This window comes from Lissotriton vulgaris, chromosome 2_1 (assembly GCF_964263255.1).
Source record: "Lissotriton vulgaris chromosome 2_1, aLisVul1.2, whole genome shotgun sequence".
Taxonomy (NCBI): Eukaryota; Metazoa; Chordata; class Amphibia; order Caudata; family Salamandridae; genus Lissotriton; species Lissotriton vulgaris.
This window is the reverse complement of record NC_141687.1, coordinates 1,674,394,518-1,674,418,487: the sequence shown is the minus strand read 5'-3', so window position 1 is coordinate 1,674,418,487 and position 23,970 is coordinate 1,674,394,518. Positions and strand designations below refer to the sequence as shown.

The 23,970-nt window shown below is 46.1% G+C and overlaps 1 protein-coding gene across 1 annotated transcript in view; it reads left to right on the top strand.

Moving 5' to 3' along the window:
* The window catches only part of CEP85 (centrosomal protein 85), a 413,787-nt gene that overhangs the window by 122,570 nt on the left and 267,247 nt on the right, over positions 1-23,970 (top strand). Inside the window, exons 7-8 of the mRNA XM_086957634.1 lie at positions 10,338-10,523; positions 10,949-11,101. Of these exons, the coding sequence (XP_086813760.1) occupies positions 10,338-10,523; positions 10,949-11,101 (339 nt within the window). The remainder of the gene's footprint in view (positions 1-10,337; positions 10,524-10,948; positions 11,102-23,970) is intronic.

The window sequence follows — 23,970 nt, the reverse complement described above, 5'->3', positions numbered from 1 at the left end:
AGATACCTGAGGATGATAGAAAAGACTTCCAGGAGGGTATCTCGGACACTCAGGCTGCAGCAAGGCAGGTGATCCAAAGTGGTTTGGACACAGCAGATTCTGTGGCGAGGGTCATGGGCTCTTCGGTGGCTACGAGGAGAGCTGCATGGCTAAAATCGTCTGAGTTTTCAACTGATGTCCAGTCTGCATTAATGGATCTACCATTCGACGGGTCTGGTTTGTTTGGCAAAAAGGCAGACGCTGCTTTAGAACGTTTTAAGGACAGCAGGGCGACGGTTAAGACGTTGCGCCTTCAGACCAGGGGCATCTTTGGGAAACGTTTTAGAGGGTTTGGCAGATCTTCTTTTCGTTCCTACAAGTCAACTCCGCAGCAGCAAAACACATTGTACAAGACGTACAGGGGCAGACAGAGAGCTCGTCCCAGAGGTCGTCAAGTTGCCTTCTCCTCCTCCTCCTCTTCCCTTTCCCAGCCCCCTGCCAACGCAGCAAAGCAGCCCTAGATCCGCCATTCCGGATCATGTGGGCCCAATGGGGGGTCGGCTTACCCATTTCCTACGAGATTGGGAATTGATTACATCAGATCTTTGGGTTCTCAATCTCGTGGAGAATGTGTATGCTCTTTCCTTTCGGCAATTTCCCCCAAATTACCCTCCTTGCCAGGGTTATTGTTCGGAGGACCACCTGCTTCTCCTGCAGGAAGAAGTCCTGGCGCTGTTCAGAAAAGGTGCGATAGAGGTGGTTCCAGAGTAGGAGAGGGGTCAGGGATGCTACTCCCGGTATTTTCTGATCCCCAAGAAGGATGGCAGGCTTCGGCCAATCCTGGATCTCAGGATCTTTAACTTTTATCTAAGGCAGGAGAAGTTCAAGATGCTCACCCTTCTCAGGTTCTTCAGGCGCTGCTGGAAGAAGACTGGATGGTGTTGATTGATTTGCAGGATGCGTATTTTCATATTCCCATCCTGAAGTCGCACAGAAAGCATCTCCGTTTCACGGTTGGGTCGCAACACTACCAGTTTGCGGTCCTTCCGTTTGGTCTTAATACTGCGCCTCGAGTTTTCACCAAGGTGATGGCAGTGGTGGCAGCACATCTCAGGAGGTCGGGGATACCTGTATTCCCGTATCTGGACGACTGGCTGATCAAAGCAGAGTCGCCGGAGAAGCTGCTCCATCACCTGCAGGAGAAAACTCAGTTGTTGCACAGGTTGGGTTTTTCGATAAATGTACCCAAATCTCACCTGGTGCCCTCCCAGCGCAACCTGTTCATAGGTACGTTACTGGACACTACTGTATGCCGTGCATTCCCTCCTCCTCAACGGATTCGCGATATACAGGAAATGATTCCTTTATTCTACAATGGAGCGGTTGTTCCAGTCCTGAAGGTCCTCCGTCTGCTCGGTCTGATGGCTTCCTGCATTCAGTTGGTCAACCATGCACGCTGGCACATGAGGGCACTCCAGTGGTGCATCTGCAGGCAGTCGTATCAGCACAACGGAGATCTAAGGGAGTCAGTCATGATCTCCAGAGAAACTGCGGCAGATCTGTCTTGGTGGAGCGTGGAGGGCACTCTGTCACAAGGAAAGCCCTTTCTTCTGCCTCCATCAGTGGCCACTGTGATAACTGATGCATCCACTCTAGGGTGGGATGCACATCTGGGGGATCTGGAGGTCAAAGGTCTTTGGTCTCCAGAGGAAAGGTTGTTTCACATCAACCTTCTAGAATTACGGGCCATACGTTTAGCGCTCAAGGCCTTCCTCCCTTCCCTTCGCGGTCAGTCGGTTCAAGTCCTGACGGACAATACGACCGCGATGTGGTATGTCAACAAGCAGGGAGGAGTAGGGTTGCAGTGTCTCTGCAGAGAGGCTCTGCGTCTCTGGTCTTGGGTTCAGGACCATCAGATTTGTCTGGCCGGAGTTCTGAACGTATGTGCAGACCGTCTCAGTCGGCAGTTCTCAGCCGACCACGAGTGGAGGCTTCACCCGGAGGAGGTTCGTCATGTCTTTCGGACGTGGGGGAACCCCTTGGGTGGACCTATTTGCCACGCGCGAGAATGCTCACTGTCCGTCTTTCTGCAGTCTCCAGTTTCCGATGCAAGGAGCACTGGGGGACGCGTTTCAGATGAGTTGGGACTCGCAACTCCTTTACGCGTTTCCTCCCATACCTTGGATTCCTCTGGTTCTGAGGAAGGTTCGCCAGACCGGACCCAAGTTATATTGGTCGCCCCGGATTAGCCAAGAAGGTTGTGGTACACAGATATTCTACACCTCTCCTCGTGCTCGCCGCTCTGTCTCCCTCACAGGGCAGATCTCCTCTCTCAGATGGAAGGGCAGGTTCTACACCCCCACCTCCAGACCTTACACCTTCATGCCTGGAGATTGAACGGGGCAACCGGAGTTCCTTTTCTCTCCCACACGATGTGGTGGATGTCATTTTGTCAGCCAGGCGTGACTCCACTAAGTCCATTTATTCCTATAGATGGTCTAAGTTTGTTGCTTGGTGAGGAGAGAAGTCAATTGACCCTTTAAGGGCTCGTTTGTCCAATATTCTTCGATTCGCTCTTTCCTATTAACTATTAAGGGTTATTTGTCGGCCTTATCGGCTTTCCTTTGTTTGCCGACCAGCCCTCTTTATATAAGTCACCTATCGTTTTACGATTCATCAAGGGCGTTACCAATAAATTTCCTCCTCCTCCTTTTATTGTGCCTCAGTGGGACTTGAACCTTATACGTACTTTCCTGATAGGTTCGCCTTTCGAGCCATTACACAAGTGTCCCTTGAGGCTTTTGTCTTTCAAGACTGTTTTTCTGGTAGCAATTACCTCGGCAAGGAGGGTAAGTGAGCTTCAAGCTCTTAGTTCAAAGCCCCCATTTTTATCCATTCATGCTGATCGAATGGTTCTCAGGACCAGGGCTGCTTTTCTGCCGAAGGTGGTAACTCCTTTCCACCTGGGACAGTCCGTTACCCTCCCTACCTTTTATCCTCCCCCTCACCCTTCCAAGGAGGAGGAGAGACTTCACCGCCTGTACCCTAAGAGGGCGGTGAGCTTTTACCTGGACAGGACGAGAGAGTTCAGGTCGGATGACCAGCTGTTTGTTGGATATGCTGACTGCAGGAAGTGGAAGTCTGTGCACAAGCGCACGCTCTCAAGATGGATAATTTTATGCATCAAGATCTGCTACTCCCTGGCGGGTAAGGAACCTCCAGAGGGTATAAGGGCTCATTCCACTAGAGCGAAGTCTGCAACATCTGCTCTTTCTAGAGGTTTGCCTGTAGAGGACATTTGCAGAGCCGCAACTAGGGCCTCCCTCCACACTTTCGCGAAGCATTACTGCTTGGATTCCGAAGTGAGGAGGGACGGCCACTTTGCGCGCTCTGTCCTCCAAGATTTCTTGGTATAACAGAGTGGACACCCTCCTCCAGCAGTGGGGACTGCTGTGGGAATCTATTCACAAGGTGAGTAATCCACTGGCAGATGTATCTATCAGAAGAACAAGTTACTTACCTTCGGTAACGCTTTTTCTGGTAGATACAGTATCTGCCTGTGGATTCCTCACTGACCCACTCGCCTCCCCGTTGTCCACTCTTCTATACCAGAGTTATTGTGATGTAATGTGTATATATAGATATATATTACCTACTGGCTGGCGCAAGTAGGTAGTTATAGTTGGGACCTACCTACCATAGGAAATCCGCAACGTTCTATTGGGAATAACTTTGGCGCCGGTTGAGGAATTTGCGTGTAATTTTCCAAAATTTAGGCCAGCTCCGCTCTGCTCCTTCCCTGAAAGTTTCGGGCGGATTCGTGAAGTGGGGGGCTGAGAAAAAAGGAGGGGTCCCAAAAAGGCTTTCCCCCATGTTATTTTCCATAGGACGAATTGACAAGGCTACAGCCTGAACCGCTGAACGGAATTACGCCAAACTTTGCAAAATTGTAGGGACTGGTACGCAGATGTGCCTTTGCTATATTTCGTGAAATTTGCTTCAGTGTTTTTTTTTTAAATTAACTTCAAAAACACATATATATCTATATGCGCGCTCCGAGCGCTCACCTGTACGCGTACCGGGGAGCGCACCCAGCGCGCTACGGGAGTGCCCGAGCGGAAAGCTGATTGGCTGTCGACATTCTAAACATTCCGGAGAGTCCACCATCTTGTGTCTCGGTAAAATCGAGACACAAGAGGTGAAAATATAAAGGGGGAAATGATTAAAAGGGGGCAGGGTACACACCCCCTGACCCCCTAGGTTTTCTGAGGGGGGCCTGAAGGGTAAAAAACCTTTTTGTGCAACTTTCGCGGGGTAAGTGCTGGGTACGCGCACCCTGAGCTCACCACTTCACTCACTCCTTTACAATATATAAATAATATAGCTCTTTTTGGAGAATTGGAGGTAGCTCTAAAGTTTTTTTTTTTTTTTTTTTTTTTTCTTTTCAGAACAAAAAAAAACTAGGGAATGCCAAACTGCTCAACAGGAGCAAAAAAAGGGGAAAAATTAGGGCTTGGGAGGGAAGCGATGTTCTTCTCTTTTTTGAACAATTAGTTGGATACTCTGTTCTCCATAACAAAGCAGTTCGTCACACTGCTTACACCTAATGGTAATGTTATTAAAAACAGGCTGAATAAAAACAGGCTGAATATTTGGTATCAGCTCAACTGCTCTTCCTCTCCCCGATGATGTTGCTCCTCCGGTGGAAGTCGAGGCGCCATCTCCAGGTGCATTCCGTGCCAGGTCCCTGACACTCTCCCGGGCATAGTTTTGGGGGTGCCTTCTTTGGACATGCCTGATCATTGTGGAGTTCCCAAAGCTGTATTTTTTTTCTGGGGTCACCACGAGACAGAATAGTGTTGCAGATCCTACATGCCATTTTAGGAGCATTCACCTTCTTCTCCCCTTCTGAAATGCTAAAAAAACTTCCAGATGAAGTGCTGCTTCACTTTTGGCTGAGGTGGTTCTTCCTGGAGAAAGTCATCAGAATCATCACTGCTGCTTGGTGGTCTTGCAGCCATTCTTTGCAAACAATTGAAGAGAAGAAAGGAATAGTTCTTGTTCTCTCCAAAGTGATAGAGGTAGTGAAGGAAATGGGTGGGGTTTTCATTAGTTGTAAAAAAGGTTCACAACCAATGAAAAGTGTTATTTTAAGGTCACATGACTTGACGCGCTCCGGAGCGCTTACGCAGGCGCTTACGCAGCACGTACGTAAGCGCTTCCGGGGGCGCTTACGCGGCACGTACGTAGGCGCTTCCGGGGGCGCTTACGCGGCGCCTGAACGACTCTTTGTTAGATTTTCGGAAATGCGTTTAAAGGTGAAATTCGGTTATTAAAAATGAAAATTAGTACTTTTATGAGTATGCCACTGAATGACTTCCATTATTATTTACTTTAAATACATAATTATATATTTTTCCGCACGCGGGGATAGCGCTCTCGCTACGTGTACGGGTGCGTTTACCGGTGCGCGCACCCAGAGCGCTCCAAGGTAAAATGCTAAAAAAAAAGGAAAAATCAATTGAAAAATGTATTTTAGAAAAAAATTAAAAATTATTTTATAAAAATACTATAATTAATAGTTATAAAAAACAACTATTAAAAAAAAAAAATAATTCACTTTAAAAATCGTAGGTTACAAACTCGTTATAGTAAGGAATTGCCTTTTAAAAAACCTTTGAAATTCACTGAAAAAAGCATAGGTTTAACACTTGTTATAGTTAGGAATTAGCATTTAAAAAACTTTTGAAATTGACTGAAAAAACCATAAGTTTAACACCAGTTATAGTTAGCTGGACTTTTTACTCATACAAAACCATTGAAATTCCCACGTTATAGTTAGTTGGACTCACTATAACTCGCGCGCCCGCAATCCACTGCTGATGATGTCACATATTACATCATTCATGACCTGGTCAGTGACATCACTGATGACATCACTGATGACATCTCAAATGACATCTCAAATGACATCACTGATGACATCACTGATGGCATCATTCTTGTGATAATACGATGCACCTCCTCACACTCTAATCTAACTTTTGATATATCCAGTGTTAAATACAGACTACCATTCCAGAAACCATTGACAAACCAATACCAGTTACTACATACGCAATCACTGATTCCTAAGTCTACACACACATCCACTCATACAATCACTCGTACATACAGTCACTCATCAATACAACACTATCATATGCACTCATACACCTATAGAGATACTCACACACTGCCACTCATCCATGGAGTTACTCACACACCTAGTCATTCATGCATAGAATCAATCACACTCCCATTTCCTCATCTGTGCATTTATACACACATACCCTTACTTATTCAAACATATACTAACACATACTTACTCTCTTTTACAATCACTGATACAAGTGCACATTGATCTATACAGTCACTTACGCAATCACAGGCTCTCGTGTATAGTCATTAATATATGCCAACTCTCACATGCACTGTGTTTTTACATATGTACTTACTTGGACATGTAGCACTGAGATATCCATTCACTCACCAACACACCCATGCACACAGTCAACCTCCGATACAGCTGTTTCCAACTGCACTCTTGAACTCATACACCTAGTGAATCAACTGCTCACACATCTATGTACAGAGTCACACACCTCCCAGCCACCCCCATACACACTCACCCTCATATACAAATACTTGAACAACCAATCAATAACCCATATATCCACTCATATAGCTACTAATCAACACATGCAGCAGCTTACACAACAGACATAATGATGCACACATTCAGACAGTTTAGTCACTAACCTATGCATTCAGTAAGACACATTTAATCACTCACTCATACAGTCAGTCACTCACCTACTAAATCCTACTGAACTTTAGTCCCCTGTAGGCTGAACTGCTAACTGGTAGGCTTACCAAAGGCACAATCTCTCAAGTTTACTACTCTCTGATCATCAATTCCCCCAACCGGTTTGCAAGGCTGAAACTGAGGTGGGAGGCCTTGGTTTGGAAACTAGATGACCCCAACTAAAGGGCTGCTAGAATGGCCACTTGGGAACTTGCCAATTCCACGTGCCTCAGGTTGATCCAACTCCACTATCTCCAGCTAACCTACATGACCCCCTCAGTGGCTCAAACAGGCGGGTAGGTTTCACAACCCAACTGCTTTTGCTCCTTGTTGTCGGATACAGAGTTTTTTCACGAGTCCTTGACCATCCTTTATCTCTCTCCAAGAAAGTTGACCACCTGGGATTGCTGGAAGACCTTGAGGGGACCGAGGCTGGAACATGTGTTTGTGGAGGTAGCCAAACTGGTTGCTAAGAGACCTCGCCCGGGCGTGGAATTCCAAGTGCACACCACATGCCACCATTGGCTACTTTGCAGGCAGGAGTGGACTGGTGCGTCCAACAAGAAAAGCCCTTTATATGGCCACAAAAGCATGGAAGGATTTGGGGCAAATGGTGGGAATTTCATGTTTTGGTCTACATAAATGTTAGAACTATCGATGTGCATTGTGGGGTTGTCTATGACCTGGTTGGTTTGACTGTAGTGATCTTTGTTTTTGTAGGATAATAAATAATAAAATTGGTTCACAAAGATAATAAAAAAAGTTTGAATATTTTTTTTAATGACTTTTCCTTCTTTTAGTGATATTTTTCAGGCTTTTATGAAATATCTTCCATCTTTTAGAGCAAATTAATGAAATTGGCAAGATAGGATCTGATTTGGATCTCAGTGGATGAATTACTTCAGAACATTGACAGATCTCGCCTGCCGAAATATAAATCCCATAGGATAAAATGGGATTTATATTTCGGCGGATAGGATATCTGTCATAATGGTGACGGATATCCTATCCGCCGAAATATAAATCCCATTTTATCCTATGGGATTTATATTGCGGCAGACCAGAGATCTGTCACTGTTCTGACGGGAGTAACCCATCCACTGAGATCCAAATCAGGCCCTTAGCCTATCTTTTTTTGTCGGGGGGAGTGGGGGGGGGGGGGGGGCTGCTAAATTACACATTTTTGCCACCTGGACTTTCCAAAGTAAGCTGAAGATACTGCACAAAATGTGGCTCTTGAAAAAGTGCTTCTGGGTCTTCTCGAGTGTGCGGTCTTCTAATGTGGCCTGGACTACTCTGTGCTTATAAATTCAATGGGAATTCTCTTAAAGGAGTAATACGTTTACAGGTAAGAAAACATTCCGTCTGGTTTGAATTGGGACATAATTTCTAATGACTTATTCCATAGCTTGGTGAACAAAAATTGCCAGGCCGGCTCAAGGGAAATTATTAGTAGCTTAGTTTCTTTTTGGGCTCTCTTAATACTTTCTGGACCTGGAGGATTGGGGAAAAGCATACACAAATGTACCGGACATGGCAACCTAAATCTCTTTGCTTTGGGTGTCTGGATACTACAACCTGCTTGTGTAGCTTTGGCAGTTGGCGTTCTACAGCTGGGCACACCGATCCTAAGGATGTTTAACCCTTCTTTGAAATAACAGTACCAGTTTTCTCTGGTTCAGCTCATATTTGTTGCAATTTAGATATGTTCTGCTTAAGGTAGCTACCGCCTCATTTTGTAATCCTCAAACATGTTCACTGTTGGACTGAACTTGTGACGCAGCTTCCAATGCCAAAGCAGTTAAGCTTTTAAGCTTGGATTTGGTTACTCCTTTCTTACTTATAGGTTTATCATGTTGTCGGGCCATATTTTGACATCCAAGTGGGAAACCAGTGGCAGGAACACCTTTGTGTCTGACTGCCTTTAGCTCCTATATTTTTATGCCCAGTTTTTCTATCTTTTGAGTCCAAACGTTGCTTTTGGAACGCTTTAATTGTTTAAAATATTTTTAATGTGGAACCCAGCCTTTGAATGAGACCTCTGTCAGTTGGAATCATGATTGCAATTAATAAAGGTCCTACCTCACATATGCATATTCTTTGTTCATCCACTAAGTCGTGGCCTTCTTAATTTCTATTGTTTTAGTGCAGTGGTCTCATTCGCCTGAGATCTGCTGCCCCTCCATGTCTAATTATAGCTCTTGCAAGGCTCTCATTCTCAACTGGGATTAGAAGAATGCAAAAGACACAATCCATAGAAGAACTGACTAATCTATGTTCTTGTGTTTATATCTTGGACCAGATTTATTAGTCTTACTCTTCTTTCCTGGGATGAATAAACCTTTAGGAAATCTGCACCGATGTTTTCCTCTAAAAATCCAATCTCTTGCCCTGGGTAGGGATTTTATCTTAAGGGGTTAGACTCCATTCTTTTAATGTCTGATCATACGGTTTGTTCCATGACAGACCTTTGATAAGCCAATCGTCGAGATATGTGACACCCGCGCAAGTTATTGGACACTGAAACTAAGCCTTTTGCTAAATCTCTGGTTTCTGACTTTTGGCCAGGAGAGTGCTTTGAACTGGTAGTGATGCTCATCCACTATAAAGTGTAAGTAGTTTCATTTTGTGATGGGTGGAAGTGCGCATCTTCTAGATCTATTGATGCAAAACAAATCCTGATTGGAGAGCATTTACCAACTAAGTCATTTAGAATGTTTGTTTGCTTATCAACTTGTTCAGTGCTCTCCGATCTAGAATAGGGTGTGGTTCCCAAGTAATCTTTCGATTTGAGAAAAGATCTTAAGTAAAGTCCTTGATGTTTCTCTGGATCTGGCACCAACTCTTTGTAATAGTTTGATTATTTCTCCCTGTGTTGTTGATTCTTTGTTAATGATGGCTATGACATAAATCCTATTGTGTTACAGTGTTCTTATTGTCCACACAAGCTGCAAGAGACAAAGTGTTGAAGGAATTGGTTTTTGGGCCAAAACTGGAATCATTGTTCTTATATGTGAAAAGGATAATTAACTCAATAACAGCTTACAAGTTGATACAAAGTCTTAGGACAGTGACTGCAGCTTACAGATGATGAAGGCCTTCACTTGAAGTTGATTTGCAGACTATTCTAAAAGTTCTACTTACCAATTCAGATACTTCCTCCTCTTTTCATGCACATCCCACACGTCTTTTTGCTTTCCTTTAAAATCTGTAAAAGCTAGTGTGAGGTGATTTACTTCCCCTCTTGGTCAGCTAGGGTTCTTTTCTTTCTTTGTTCCTTTGGTCCATTCTCTGTGTGTAAATCAAACAAGGCTAATCTCCATCACCATAATAAATGTATCCCAGTAGTGCATGACATTCTGCAGAAACAGTTTTCAAGCTTGTACCCTAGCCTGAAAATGTGTTTTTGTAAATTAATGAAATATGAAGAAATAGCATGTTTGGCCTGTTGAGTAATGATCTGATGATCTCTGAGCCTAATGAATCTTTTTGTGTTCTTGTGTGTATTCAGGAAATGCAGCGAGAGAACGCGTTTCTGAGAGCACAGTTTGCTGAGCAGTATGAATCCTTCAAGAAGGATAAGGTGGATCTGGAGCAGAAGTTGGCTGCAGTAGAGGCAAATAACAAATCATTCAATGATCTCCTTCAGGCAGCGACCCAGAAGCATGAACAGGCGCTAAAGAAGCAAGAAGAGCGGGTATGAAACTAGATCTTTTTTTGGGGTGGGGGGGTAAAGGTTAAGTGTTTTGGAATGTAGATCTTGCTCTGAAACAGAAAAAGTATTGCACCGAAAGTTCCCTTACGAGTGGGATGCTTAGGATTAATACCGAATTATATGGAGCTATGCATCTTATAGGCAATGACCCCTGAAAAAGAGGGATGGGGGACGAGGGTGCGGCATCCATTGTACTTGGCCTTAGAAACCTGTTGAGCACACAGCAGTAGACTACGAACCAACCATTGAGTTTGGAAGGTAGAGGTCGTGCACAGAATTCTGTATCTTGAAGAAGGCATGGATACTTAACTGACATGGGTGGCTTCTACATAGCTCTGGATATAGGCTCTGTGAGATACAAAGCAAAAGGATCCATGCTCTAAGAAAGTCCTTCTCATTTATTACAGGTGAAGGGACGGGAAAAGCACATTAACAACTTGAAGAAGAAATGCCAGAAGGAAAATGAGCATAACCGTGAGAAGCAGCAGAGAATTGAAACTATGGAACGATACCTGGCAGACCTACCCACTCAAGAAGACCATCAGAAACAGACACAAAAGGTGCCAATGTAGATAGAAAGTGGTTGGGGAGGGATTTGAAATCAGAAGTATAAGATACTCTTCTGCAGTAGCAACGATGCTAAGGATGTGCAAGTATTTGTTCTAACAGATGAATGTAATAGTGAAAAAAGGTGACGTTGATAAGGCAGTTTAAGGAGAGCTGTACAATGTAGTATATTTCAAAGTAACCCCTCATCAGTGCCTTTCCCTCCACCCTTGTATTCAGTCACCCTCGGGGATAAACACGGAGTCAATTATGAGTTCGAGGCATGTGTGCTGTAGATACACATGCTTTGCATACTCCTGCCATTTTGTCTTGGGTCCAGATGTTTGTAAGTTGTTTTTCTTCAAAGACGTCTTTTCCAATCACGGGGTAAGGTGACTCCCGTTTCGGTGATTGTGCAAAATGTGCACCAACTCCATTGTTAGATTGTTTTCTTTCGCCATCAGGTTCGGACTTGATTTGCAGCGCTCCGGTTCGACACCATTCTTCGTGATCCCCTCGGTGCCCAAACACACTGTACCCTCGTTGGTATGGTTGTATACGCTTTTCATATTCTTTGCGTTTCGACCAATAGAAAACATTATCTTTGTTATAGTTGTCGTTGGTGGTCTTCGGGCCTATCCGAGTCTGTCAACTTACACTCCGTTTCACAGTATTGAGTCTTCTGCAGATGGAACCGACTCTATTTCAATTATGTCCTTGGTGCCGCTCCAACTATCCATGCACTGACCTGCAAAAAGTCTGCAACTTTGTGCCTTTCACCGTAGCACAAGGAAGAGGACTGCAACACTTGTTGATCGTTCCGGTCTAAAATGACTTTGCGGAACAGTCTGGTTCAATGAAGGGACATGCAGCGGCAGAATATCAAACACTCTCTGGATATCTTTGGAGAAGATACCCAATACAAAGAAATGGAGGCGTCTGTTGCAGAAGAGGAGGAGGCCATCTCTATCCAAGAGTCCATTCGGACATAGAAATAGAGCTAGAGTCTGAAGACGTTCCAGTGGGACAGGGTGAGTTCCAAAGGCCCTTTGCCCCTCAAGTTTCCTTCTACCAAGCATAAGGCTTCTGGGCAAACTACTGCCTTCTGGTCATGATTGGCACCAAGACACTGCTTCCAACGCCTTGGGCTCGGCACCGAAACACAGTCAAGTCAAGTCAAGTCAAAAAATTTATATAGCGCACTACATACCCATAGGGTCTCAAGGCGCTTGAGGAAGGGGAAAATTACTTGTCGAATATCCAAGTTTTAAGTTGCTTTCTGAATGCTAGGTGGTTCTGAGTAAGCCGAAGGTGAGTGGGGAGAGAGTTCCAGGTTTTGGCTGCCAGGTAGGAGAAGGATCTACCTCCCATGGTGGCTTTGTTGATGCGGGGAACAGTGGCCAGGGCTTGGTTGGAGGAGCGTAGTTGACGGGAGGGGGTGTAGAAAGACATTCGTGTGTTGAGGCATTCGGGTCCGAGATCGTAAAGTGCTTTGTGTGCGTGGGTTAGTAGGCGGAAGGTAATGGAGATTTTTCAGATGACCAGAGATGTGATCTTTACGCGGGATATCAAGTATGAGCCTGGCTGAGTCGTTCTGGATGCGTTGGAGTTTTTTCTGGAGTTTTGCGGTGGAACCGGCGTATAGGGTGTTTCCGTAGTCCAGGCGACTCGTAACGAGTGCGTGAGTGACCGTTTTTCTAGTTTCGGTAGGGATCCAGCGAAAAGTTTTTTTTAAGCATACGAAGAATGTTGAAGCAGGAAGAAGAGACAGCGTTGACTTGTCTGGTCATTGAGAGTGAGGAGTCCAGGATGACGCCCAAGTTCCGTGCGTGGTCCGTCGGGATGGGTGCTTTTCCAAGGGCCTCTGGCCACCAAGAGTCATCCCAGGCGGAGGGGGAGGTTCCTAAGATAAGGACTTCTGTTTTGTCTGAGTTCAGTTTCAGACGGCTGTGCTTCATCCACTCGGCTACTTCTTTCATTCCTTCGTGTAAGTTGTTTTTGGCGGTGTTGGGGTTCTTGGTAAGTGAGAGGATCAGTTGGGTGTCGTCGGCGTAGGAGATGATGTTGAGATTGTGTTGGCGAACGATGGCTGCGAGGGGGCTCATGTATACGTTGAAGAGGGTGGGGCTGAGTGATGATCCTTGCGGCACGCCGCAGATGACTTCAGAGGGCTCTGATTTGAAAGGAGGGAGTCTGACTCTCTGGGATCTACCGGTGAGGAAGGAGGTGATCCAATCCAGTGCTTTTCCTTGGATTCCGATGTTACTAAGGCGCTGTAATAGGGTGCTATGGCAGACTGTGTCGAATGCCGCGGAGAGGTCAAGGAGGATGAGGGCGACTGTTTCTCCGTTGTCCAGTAGGGTTCGGATGTCGTCTGTTGCTGCGATGACTGCGGTCTCAGTGCTGTGTTTGGCTCGGAATCCGGACTGTGAGGGGTCGAGGGATTTGTTGCTTTCGAGAAAGGCGGCAAGCTGGTTGTTGACCGCTTTCTCAATGACTTTGGCCGGGAAAGGAAGGAGCGAGATGGGGCGGTAGTTTTTGAGTTCGAAGGGGTCAGCTGTGGGTTTTTTCAGGAGAGCGCTGAGTTTTGCGTGTTTCCAGCTTTCCGGGAAGGTGGCGGAGTTGAGGGAGCAGTTGATGACGTCTCGGAGGTGTGGTGCTATGATGGAGTCTGCTTTGTTGAAGATGTGGTGAGGGCATGGGTCAGTTAGGGATCCTGAGTGGATGGAGTTCATCAGGCGGATGGTGTCCTCAGTGGAGATTGGGTTCCAAATGTTAAGGATGTTCGAGGGGGGAGAAGGTCCTGCAGAAGAATGGGTGGGTAGGTCTTCGGGTCGGGAAAAATTTCCTTTGGCATCAAAATCTTCGGCAAAAAAAAATGGACGAATCCAGCTCCGCACCAAAAGCAAAACGATTTCCATCATAAGCCTCTGGAACTGATCCTAGAGGTTATGCAAGAAAAGCTGGATCTTAAGCAGAAAAAATCTACATTAAATCAGACACTGGACATATATCAGCTAAACGTCACTCCTTCTAAAAGGAACATTCCTTCCGAGGATTTAAGCAAAGGCTCAAACCCTTTAGATATTATACCACAGGGTAACCCCTGATATTAACTAAACAGGTGAGGATAGTCCACCACCTACAGATCCTTGGAATGATTAGAACATCGATCCTCCAATGGATAATAATCCTGACCTATATCCTTCAAAGCCTTAATTCTCCTAATGACGACACCGCATACCAGGAGTTAATTTCTAGGGCAGCATCATACAGTGGGGTCACACTTCATAAGAAACCCTAAGGGGAAGATTTTCTATTTGAGACCTAAGGAACATCACATAGGACAGCGCGGCGTTCTTTATCTATGTTAAAGGGCATGATGCGCCATGCCAATGTTATTTTAAAGACCCTGTACGGGCTCATATTTTAACACCTAGAATTGACAAAAAAATACAAACTTCCTCCAACTGATCCAATTTTTATTTCTGGACATTAACCTCTAAATTCTTTAGTTGTGTTAAATGCTAGGAAAAGAGCTAATTCCCAAACTACAGCAGATGCACCACCTCCAGCCACGGAGTCTAAATTAATAGATGCATCGGGGAAATGGTTAGCTGCGCAATCGGCCAACCTTTGGCGTATTGCTAACACATAAGGCCTTCTAGCAAGATATGACCCATTGGGACGAAAGGAAGCAGTTGCTCCAATATTTCCCAGAACAACACAGGAAAAAAGGGCAAGAATTGGTGCAGGTGAATAAACTTAACTAATTCATCTACTAGATGTGCAGTAGGTGCTGCCGATACAGCAGCAAATGGTATTAACACCAGCTTTCTTCTTAGAAGGCATGTATGGTTGATAATCTCTGGGTTTAAACCGGAGGATCAACAAACTATTCTTATTACCCTCTTTGATAAACAAAATGTTTTTAGACCTCCGGTAGATGAGTCACTTGAGAAAATGAAAAAGGACACAGAAGTGGCAGAATCAATGGGAGCCCTACAGTCACCATCTAATAGAGGCTCTTTTCACCGCTCATTGTATAGAGGGGGATCCAAAGGTAATTCTTCAGATCCACATGTAAGTCCTATTCACAACCCTCACCATCAAGAGTATTTTATAAAGGTGGTTATAGTGAAAACAATTGCGAGGGCAGAGGTAAAGGTACACCAACACGTACCTCTCTATCTTCCAGCAAACAGTGACTTGCTTACTATTCCCCTCCCACCCGATCACCTTACACCTGTCGGAGGAAGACTAAGACATTTCTTTCCCATTTGGCAATCCGTAACATCAGACAAATCGGTATTATCCAACATGGTTACTGCCTGGAACTTACCAGCAACCCTCCCAATATTCCAGCTCGTACTCCCAGAATCTCGCTACAGCACCAACAGTTCCTCAAACAATAAGCACAAGCTCTTCTAACAAAAGAAGTTATATAGTGTAGGGTAGTTCCTATATTCCCAATAGTCTCTGCGCATTGGAATAACAAACAGCAGTGTAGACGTAGGACTAAGGTCATCTAGGTCTCTACTGACTGTTAGACTTAATTAGTGTTTGCCAGCTAGCTCAGAGGTCACTAGAAACTTTCTTGAATGAATAGGGAGGGGTTAACTCTCCTGATTTAGACAAGAAGGGATTAGCTTCTGACAACCATATAACATGACAACTTTGCTCCCCCAGAATAAGGAGTGAATCTCCAGAGTCGTGTGAAAACAATAGACAGCTATTTCACTCAGTCAATCGTGCATGCTTCGTTCCACCAGAGGGCAGAGAAATAGAGAGCCGGGCGTTTTCAATAAAAGGTGTTATTTTATTGAGCAGTCTTCTTTCTCATGCAAGAGAAATGAATTGCCACAATTGCAATACTTATTATGAAGTAAAGTGCGTACAGTAAAAGGAGTATTCTACAATAATACTGTAAAAGCATTGATATGGTACTTAGCCATATGATACTTTTAAAACTGATAAAATATTTACATACATAAAAACATTGACTAGCTCAACTGGTGCTTCTAAGATACGCCTACCCCGGTGTACCTGACCTAAGCCTAATACGTGGGAAGGAGTAAGTAAGTTGTAGTGTTAAGTTAAGTTGTTTTTTTTGCCAAGAATCTGAATCAAGAATTCGCTCTAAAGTTTGAATCAGCTCCGTACCTTGGTTATAGAATGAAGGAGGTCTTGTATCTCGTTTCTCAGGACGTGATCTCCCAGTAACCTGCAAGGGTGTCTGGAAACACCGGAGCTGGATTTCTCGGCGTGAGGAAAGGCAGCTTCTCCAGTGTGTCAAAGGGGAGGGGCGGCTTCCTTCGGCTCTCGCATCAGCTGGGCTTCGGATAAGTAGATAGCCGCTCTGCTCCACACCACCGTGTCTTTGCTTAAGGCAAGTGTTGGTATATTTATACCTGGAAGGTGCCGTGTTTGACGTAAGGTTGGACATAAGACGTCAATAAAAGATGTCACTAAGAACTGGCTGTTCCTTTAGTGCTCGCAGTTCAATGACAAATCAAAACAAAGACATGGGGAATTCCCAGGTTGCTAAAGGTTTGGTGTGTCGAAAGAACTCGTTGTGCTCTGTAGGAATCTAAGGAAGTAGCCTTGCCGTATTTGGGCTGCGTGGGCTATAGCTGAATATGGATAAGATCTGTATGCCTTCATTAGGACATGATTTATCATAACCGCATAAGGGCATGAATCGGGAATATTTAATTAGGGTCCTAGATACATTCACAACACAGGTCCTTTACAACACCAAGGATCAGGAGTTTGCTTCCTTTACTTCCTGATTCCCAAAAAGGACCAGTCCGTAAGTTCAATCTTAGATCTCAGACTGTTAAACCTATACATGCTGTCGGAACACTTCCATATGGTTACCCTTCAACAAGTGCTTCCACTTTTACAACAAGGCGACTTCATGCCCATACTAGACTGACAGGACGCATACTTCCACTCCACATTCTTGTCCACCCAGCAAATTGCAAATAACTCAGATTTGCAATAGCAGGAAATCCCTTCCAATTCAAAGTACTCAGATTCTGAGACACTACTGCACCCAGAGTATTCACAAAATGTCTAGCAGTAGTAGTAGCAGCTCATCTAAGAAGATAACAAATTGCCCCAGTATTGGAACTTTCATAGATTCCCATGCTTTGTATCATTCCCCGTCGTCGGAATGGGAGCCTCTGTAAATAAAAAATACCATAGTAGTAGGCACAAAGTGAAAAAATAGGCCTAGGCCTCATCTCATTTTGTAGCTTATCCACCTCTTTTTGTAAAAGAGACCAAATTCCTGCAATAGCCAATCGGAGCAGCCTCACCCCATAGAACCTTCCCGAGAGAGCCTCAGATTTTCTACCGCACGTTGTGCAAGGGAGTCTCCTTGAGCTCTGCTCAATTTTCTTCACTTCTGAGTACTTATCTACTACTTTTTGCCTTTTTTTTCGTCATGTCTGACGAGGAGAAGAAAGCATATTTTGGAGCCTGTGCTACCTGCTCAAAAAATAGGTTGTTTGTTGAAGACCAACACGAAGACTGCATATACTGCTTATACCCGAACCATAAGGCCACTGACTGCAACATTTACAGGACCTTCTCCACTAAGACCTTGAGGGACGGAGAAGGCCGCCTGCTGACTTGGTTTCAAAAGATGAAGGATTGCAAGGAAGTTCTGTCTTCGGACAGTGAGGGCTCTTCTGCTGTGTCATCAAGAAGATCAAAGAAGAGGGGTAGGTCTTCCCCTTCAACATCTAATGAGCCCCATGTGAAGGCCTTGCCTGGGACCTCTGATAGGTCTGATAGGCCTGCTTCCCTAAAATCTCCTCACCACAGTGAAAAGGAGAGGCAGGGACAGGCTGAGGAGTTGCAACCTACAAAGAAGGCAAGAAAATCGTCTCTGTGACTTCACCAACTTCAGAGAAAGAAAGAGGGGTGAAAAAGCCTTCATCTACGCCTCAGTACATTGCTTCTGACAAGAAACAGCATCCGTCGATGGTGAAAAATACAGGTACGTTGACGATTCCTGTCAAAAGACTTGTCTTTGAAAATGGCCTCGTCGACGGGCTCGTCGACGATGGCTACGTCGACGGCATCGGCACTGTCGTCGACGTTTAAGACGCCTGATTCCTGTTTGTTGTCGACGAAGCTGACATTTTCTACGTCGACGACTGACGACTATGACGACGAGAGTAGCGTCGACGGCGATGACGAGAACAACGTCGACGACGACTGCTACCATGATTCTGACGACGAGCTCGTCGACGACTCCGTCAACACGATCCAACCATCGTCGCCGAAAGCCATCTCACCGTCGACTACTCGGCCTTCGACGACTAGCACAGTCTCTTCGTCGGCGCTTCCGGCGACGAAACAGTCGACGAAGGTTCAACCGTCGACGACGACAGGAAAAATCTGCATTTCTCAAAGGAAGAGGCGTATAACTCCAGAAATGACATCTCCCCGACGGGTTACGCTGTTGCCTCCTTCCTTAATACTTGATGACTACTCTGAGGAGGAAAATGATAGCAATTATGGGCCAGCTTATAGCCCATCTGACTTGCAAGTCAAATTACAGGAGGTCAGTTCTGAAGAAGGCGCTACGGAGCAACAACACTATGCTCCGCAAGACTGTTATGACCAGCAAGAGGCCTTGCATGAATGATCATTCGCAGAGATCTCCACGAGGGTCTCAACAGGAGATTGTAGCGATGCCGTCCTCACTCATCTCAGACCTGCAATTATTGTTACAGGACTATCGGAGGCGGTTTCCTGCTCAACAGGAGGTTCAACAAATACGTCCTCCCACACCTCTGCCTCTAGTACAGCAAACCGTGGCAGACGCCTCCTCGCCCTTAAGGGTGCATGACCCAGACCCAGTAGAACATCCTCAGGAGGTGGTTGCCACTCATGATGATGATGCCTCAACAGATGTGGATCAGCAGGGGGATCCTAACCAAGATCAGAATGTGGACTGGAATCAGGATGGCCTTCAGGATCCAGATTTAACAGCGCCTGATACCGCAACCTCTCCTCCAGCACATATTGAAGGTTTTCACAACCTAATGGAACGAGCGTCCAAGAGATTTAGTCTTCCAATTACTACAGTTCAATCTGACTGATTTTTGTACGACTTCAAAGAACCATTCCGGAAGTCAGTTCGTTCAATCCCCATCATTGAGCATGTTTGGTCAGAGGGAATAAAGGCTATGCAAAATCCAGCCACGGTCCTCCCAGTGCTTCCCAGACTGGAGAAAAAATATATGGCGCAGGAGAGCAGCCCAGCATGCCTTACAGGTCAACCAAAACCGGACTCTGTTATCTCCCAGGCCGCACAGAGTAGATCCAAGAATCCATCCACACTGATAACGACACCACCTGATAAAGAGGGGAGGCATCTGGACAATGTAGGAAAAAGATTCTCCATAATGGCCAGTCTCCTCGTTAGAGCGGGTAATGCTCTGGCAATTCTGGGGAGATATGATCGCCAGATGTGGTGTGACCTGTCCCCGTTTGTGGAAGAACTTCAGGATGGGTCTAAGAAGGAAGTCAGGAAAATCTTGATGGAAGGGGAGCGCGCCTCTTCGGAGGTAATCGACTGCGCTATGGATATAGCAACTACAGCCTTTCGAGCGCTAGCAGGCTCTGCTGTTTTAAGACGCCAGGGTTGGCTGAGAGCCACGTGGTTTAGACAAGAAGTACAGAACAAAATTCTGGACCTACCTTATGATGGAGAGATGTTATTCGGTAAACACGTGGATGACGCCCTACAGGGCATAAAGAAAGATACGGACACGGCTAAATCCTTGGAAACATTACAATATCGCAAAGTTCCTTTTATGGGAGGAAGAGGTTTCTCATCCTACAGAGGCAGCAATCAGCAACGCTACTCTTCCGACTCTCAACCTGGTCAGTCATACAAACCCCAATATTCGCAGAGGCAGAATCTGTCGGGGTCTTTCTCTCGCCAGCCGCCGAAAGGATGTCGGGGTCAACAGAGGAGAGACAATTCTAAGAGACAATAGCGGCCAGGTGGCTCTTTCTACTGTTCCTGTACCCTCGTTAACACAAGTGGGGGCAGGATTGCCCATTGTCTAAACAGCTGGAAGGTCATAACATCAGACCAGTGGGTCCTGAACATCATCAAAGGCGGACACACGTTGGAGTTTCAAAATCTTCCTCCCAACGAGGGCTCCAGACGTCATTACACCCAAACATCTAGGACTTCTTCGTCTCGAAGCCCACCAACTCTTCATCAAGGGGGCAATAGAGCCTGTACCTCACTCCCAGAAGGGGAGAGGGTTCTATTCCATGTTCCTCCTGGTTCACAAAACGAAGGAGAAGTGGCATCTGATTTTAGATCTGCGGGAGCTCAACACTTATCTCATCAAGTTGTCTTTCAGGATGGTCACCCTTCAGGACATTCTCCGTCTTCTCAATCCGGGGGACTACATGGCAACCCTAGATTTGGAGGATGCATATTTCCATGTGCCCGTTCATCCAGCTCACAGGCAATATCTTCGTATCACAGTAGGCAAGAGCCATTTTCAATTCAGAGTACTACCTTTTGGTCTCCGGTCCGCACCGAGGATCTTTACAAAGGTACTGGCTCCTGTGGCAGCTTTTCTCAAGAAACAGTCTTTCGAAGTCTTCCCATATCTGGACGATTGGCTGGTAAAGGCTCCTTTGTTCCAAGAAGCGTCCAGGGCAGTCACGAGCTGCAGTCAACTGTTCGAGCAGCTGGGCCTTCGGCTCAACAAGGAGAAACCGATTTTGCGCCCCTCCAAGACAGCGAAGTTTTTGGGTGCTATCCTGGACACGGATTGCTGCATGGCTTTCCCTTCGGAAGAGCGCCAGACCAAACTGATTCTCTCAGCTCGCCTCCTGCAAACAAGGAAGTCTGTCAGTCCGTCAATACAAATCGCTTCCCGGATCGATATCATCCTGCATACCATTGATACCGCACAGCAGGCTTCGAATGCGTCCACTGCAGGAACAGCTGGACAAGCAATGTCGTCAAGTGACAGGCTCCTTCGATGACCAGATTGTGATCCCACCGGGAATGCGAAGAGCAAGCAGCTGGTGGTTGCTAGAAGAGAATCTTTCAGGAGGTTTGCCATTCCAACTTCCACCATCTCCAATGGTGTTGACAACAGATGCTTCCATTCTCGGGGTGGGGAGCGGTCCTCCAAGAACTGAAAGTCAGTGGTCATTGGAGCACAGTCCAAGGCAAGTTCCACATCAATCTGCTGGAACTTATGGCCATCCGTCTAGCCTTACAGGCTTTCCTTCCAATGATCCGCAACCGTTCAGTGCTGGTTCGTACAGACAACACCACGGCCATGCACTACATAAACAAGCAGGGCGGGACGAGATCCTGCACCCTTTCGAAGGAAGCACAGAGACTTTGGAATTGGGTGATCCAACACAATATCACTCTTTCAGCGGAACATCTTGCGGGCACACTCAGTGCCACAGGGGATGCTCTGAGTCGCTAAAAGACGATCAGCCACGAATGGGAATTGGATCAGACCATTCTAGAGGAACTGTTTTCTCGTTGGGGGACCCCAATCATCGATCTGTTTGCAACTCCTCAGAACGCCAAATGCCAGTGCTATGCAAGCAGGGATCACCATCAGGGATCCTTGGGGAATGCGCTTCCGATCGCCTGGTGCGGCGCATTTGTTTACGCCTTTCCACCAATTCCGCTGATCCCGAGATTGATACGCAAGCTCAAGGCAGAGCCATGCAGAATGATTTTGATTGCACCAGCATGGCCCAGGCAGTTTTGGTACACAGAACTTCTTCCTCTCTCTCAAGATCAACCAATTCTCCTGTGGCCTGTTCCATCACTATTAACAATGGCTCACGGGCAGGTTCTGCATCCAGATCTGAAGTCACTCCAATTGACAGCGTGGCTCCTGAGTTCAGAGAGTTCCAGGGTTTGAATCTTACAGGAGAATGTAGAGACGTTTTAGCCCAGGCCCGAGCGCTGAGTACGAATAAAACCGGGCGAAGTGGAAGAGGTTCTGCCTTTGGTGTCAGAGGCAGGGTCTACATCCATATACTTCTGCACCGCACCAACTCTTGCCTTACATTCTTTCTCTTGCAAAATCTGGATTGCCTCCTTCTGTGAAGGTTCATCTGGCGGCCATTTCTAGATTTAGACGATCATCATCAGGTCCTTCCCTTTGGTTGGCGAGGATTGTTGAACAGTTCCTGAAGGGCTTGTTCAGGGTTTTTCCTCCAGTCTGGCCTCCACCACCAGCCTGGCATCTTAATTTGGTCCTGTCACATCTGATGAAGGCTCCGTTTGAGCCTATTCACAGGGCCGATATAAAGTTTGTATCATGGAAACTGGCTCTTCTCTTGGCCCTGACATCGGCTAGAAGTTGGTGAGCTCCAGGCATTCACAATTGAGGAACCCTTTCTACAATTCAAGAATGATGTTCTCATCCTGCAGACAAATCCTAAATTTATTCCAAAGGTCCCCTCAGAATTTCATCTGAATGAGCCGGTGATCTTAAAGTCTTTCTTCCCGCGGCCCTCCACGCCAGCAGAGAGGGCGCTACATTCTTTGGACATTCATAGATGTCTCACATTCTACTTGGAGCGGACGAACCTGTTCAGGAGGTCTTCCCAGCTTTTTGTTTCATTCAGTGCTCCGCGAAAGGGTTGTCCAATTTCTAAACCCTGCATTTCCCGCTGGACATCAAGTGCAATCCAGTTTTGCCATCGAGAAGCGGGCAAGCCACTTCATCGAGTTCAAGTTCAAGAATTTATATAGCACACTACTCACCCAGAGGGTCTCAAGGCGCTTAGGGATGGGGTTCATTATTTATCGAATAGCCAGGTTTTAAGTTCTTTTCTGAAGGAGATGTGGTTCTGAGTTAGGCGGAGGTGGGTGGGGAGTGAGTTCCAGGTCTTGGCCGCCAATTAGGAGAAGGATCTACCTCCCATGGTGGATCTTTGGATGCGCGGAATTGCGGCGAGGCTTTGATCGGAAGATCTTAATTGGCGGGTGGGTGTGTAGAAGGATAGTCGAGTGTTGAGGCATTCGGGCCCTAGCTTGTAGAGGGCCTTGTGTGTGTGGGTGAGGAGACAGAATGTTATTCTCTTGTTGACGGGGAGCCAGTGGAGGTCTTTCAGGTGGCCGGTAATGTGATTTTGGTGAGGGATGTCCAAGATGAGTCTCGCTGATGCGTTTTGGATACGTTGGAGTTTTTTCAGTAATTTGTCTGTAATTCCGGCGTAGAGGGTGTTTCCTTAGTCCAGTCGACTCGTGACTAGTGCGTGGGTGACAGTTTTTCTTTCCTCGGAGGGGATCCAACGGAAGATTTTTTTGAGCATACGAAGTACGTTGAAGCAGGAGGATGAGACGGCGTTGATTTGTCTGGTCATAGAGAGTGAGGAATCTAGGATGAAGCCCAGGTTGCGTGTGTGATCTGTGGGTGTGGGTGCTGTGCCCAGAGCCGAAGGCCACCATGAGTAGTCACAGGCAGAGGGGGATGATCCTAGGATGAGCACCTCCGTTTTGTCTGAGTTAAGTTTTAGGCGGCTGGTTTTCATCCATTCGGCAACTTCTTTCATACCTTCGTGAAGATTGGTTTTGGCGGAGTTAGGGTCTTTGGTGAGGGAAAGGATCAGCTGGGTGTCGTCAGCGTAGGAGATGATGTTAAGGTTGTGTTGACTCGCAATGGAAACGAGTGGACTCATGTAAACGTTGAAGAGGGTGGGACTGAGTGATGATCCTTGTGGTACACCGCAAATTACTTCGGTAGCCTCTGATTTGAATGGGGGAAGTCGTACTCTCTGGGTTCTTCCGGCGAGGAAGGAGACGATCCAGTCCAGCGCTTTTCCTTGTATTCCGATATTGTTGAGGCGT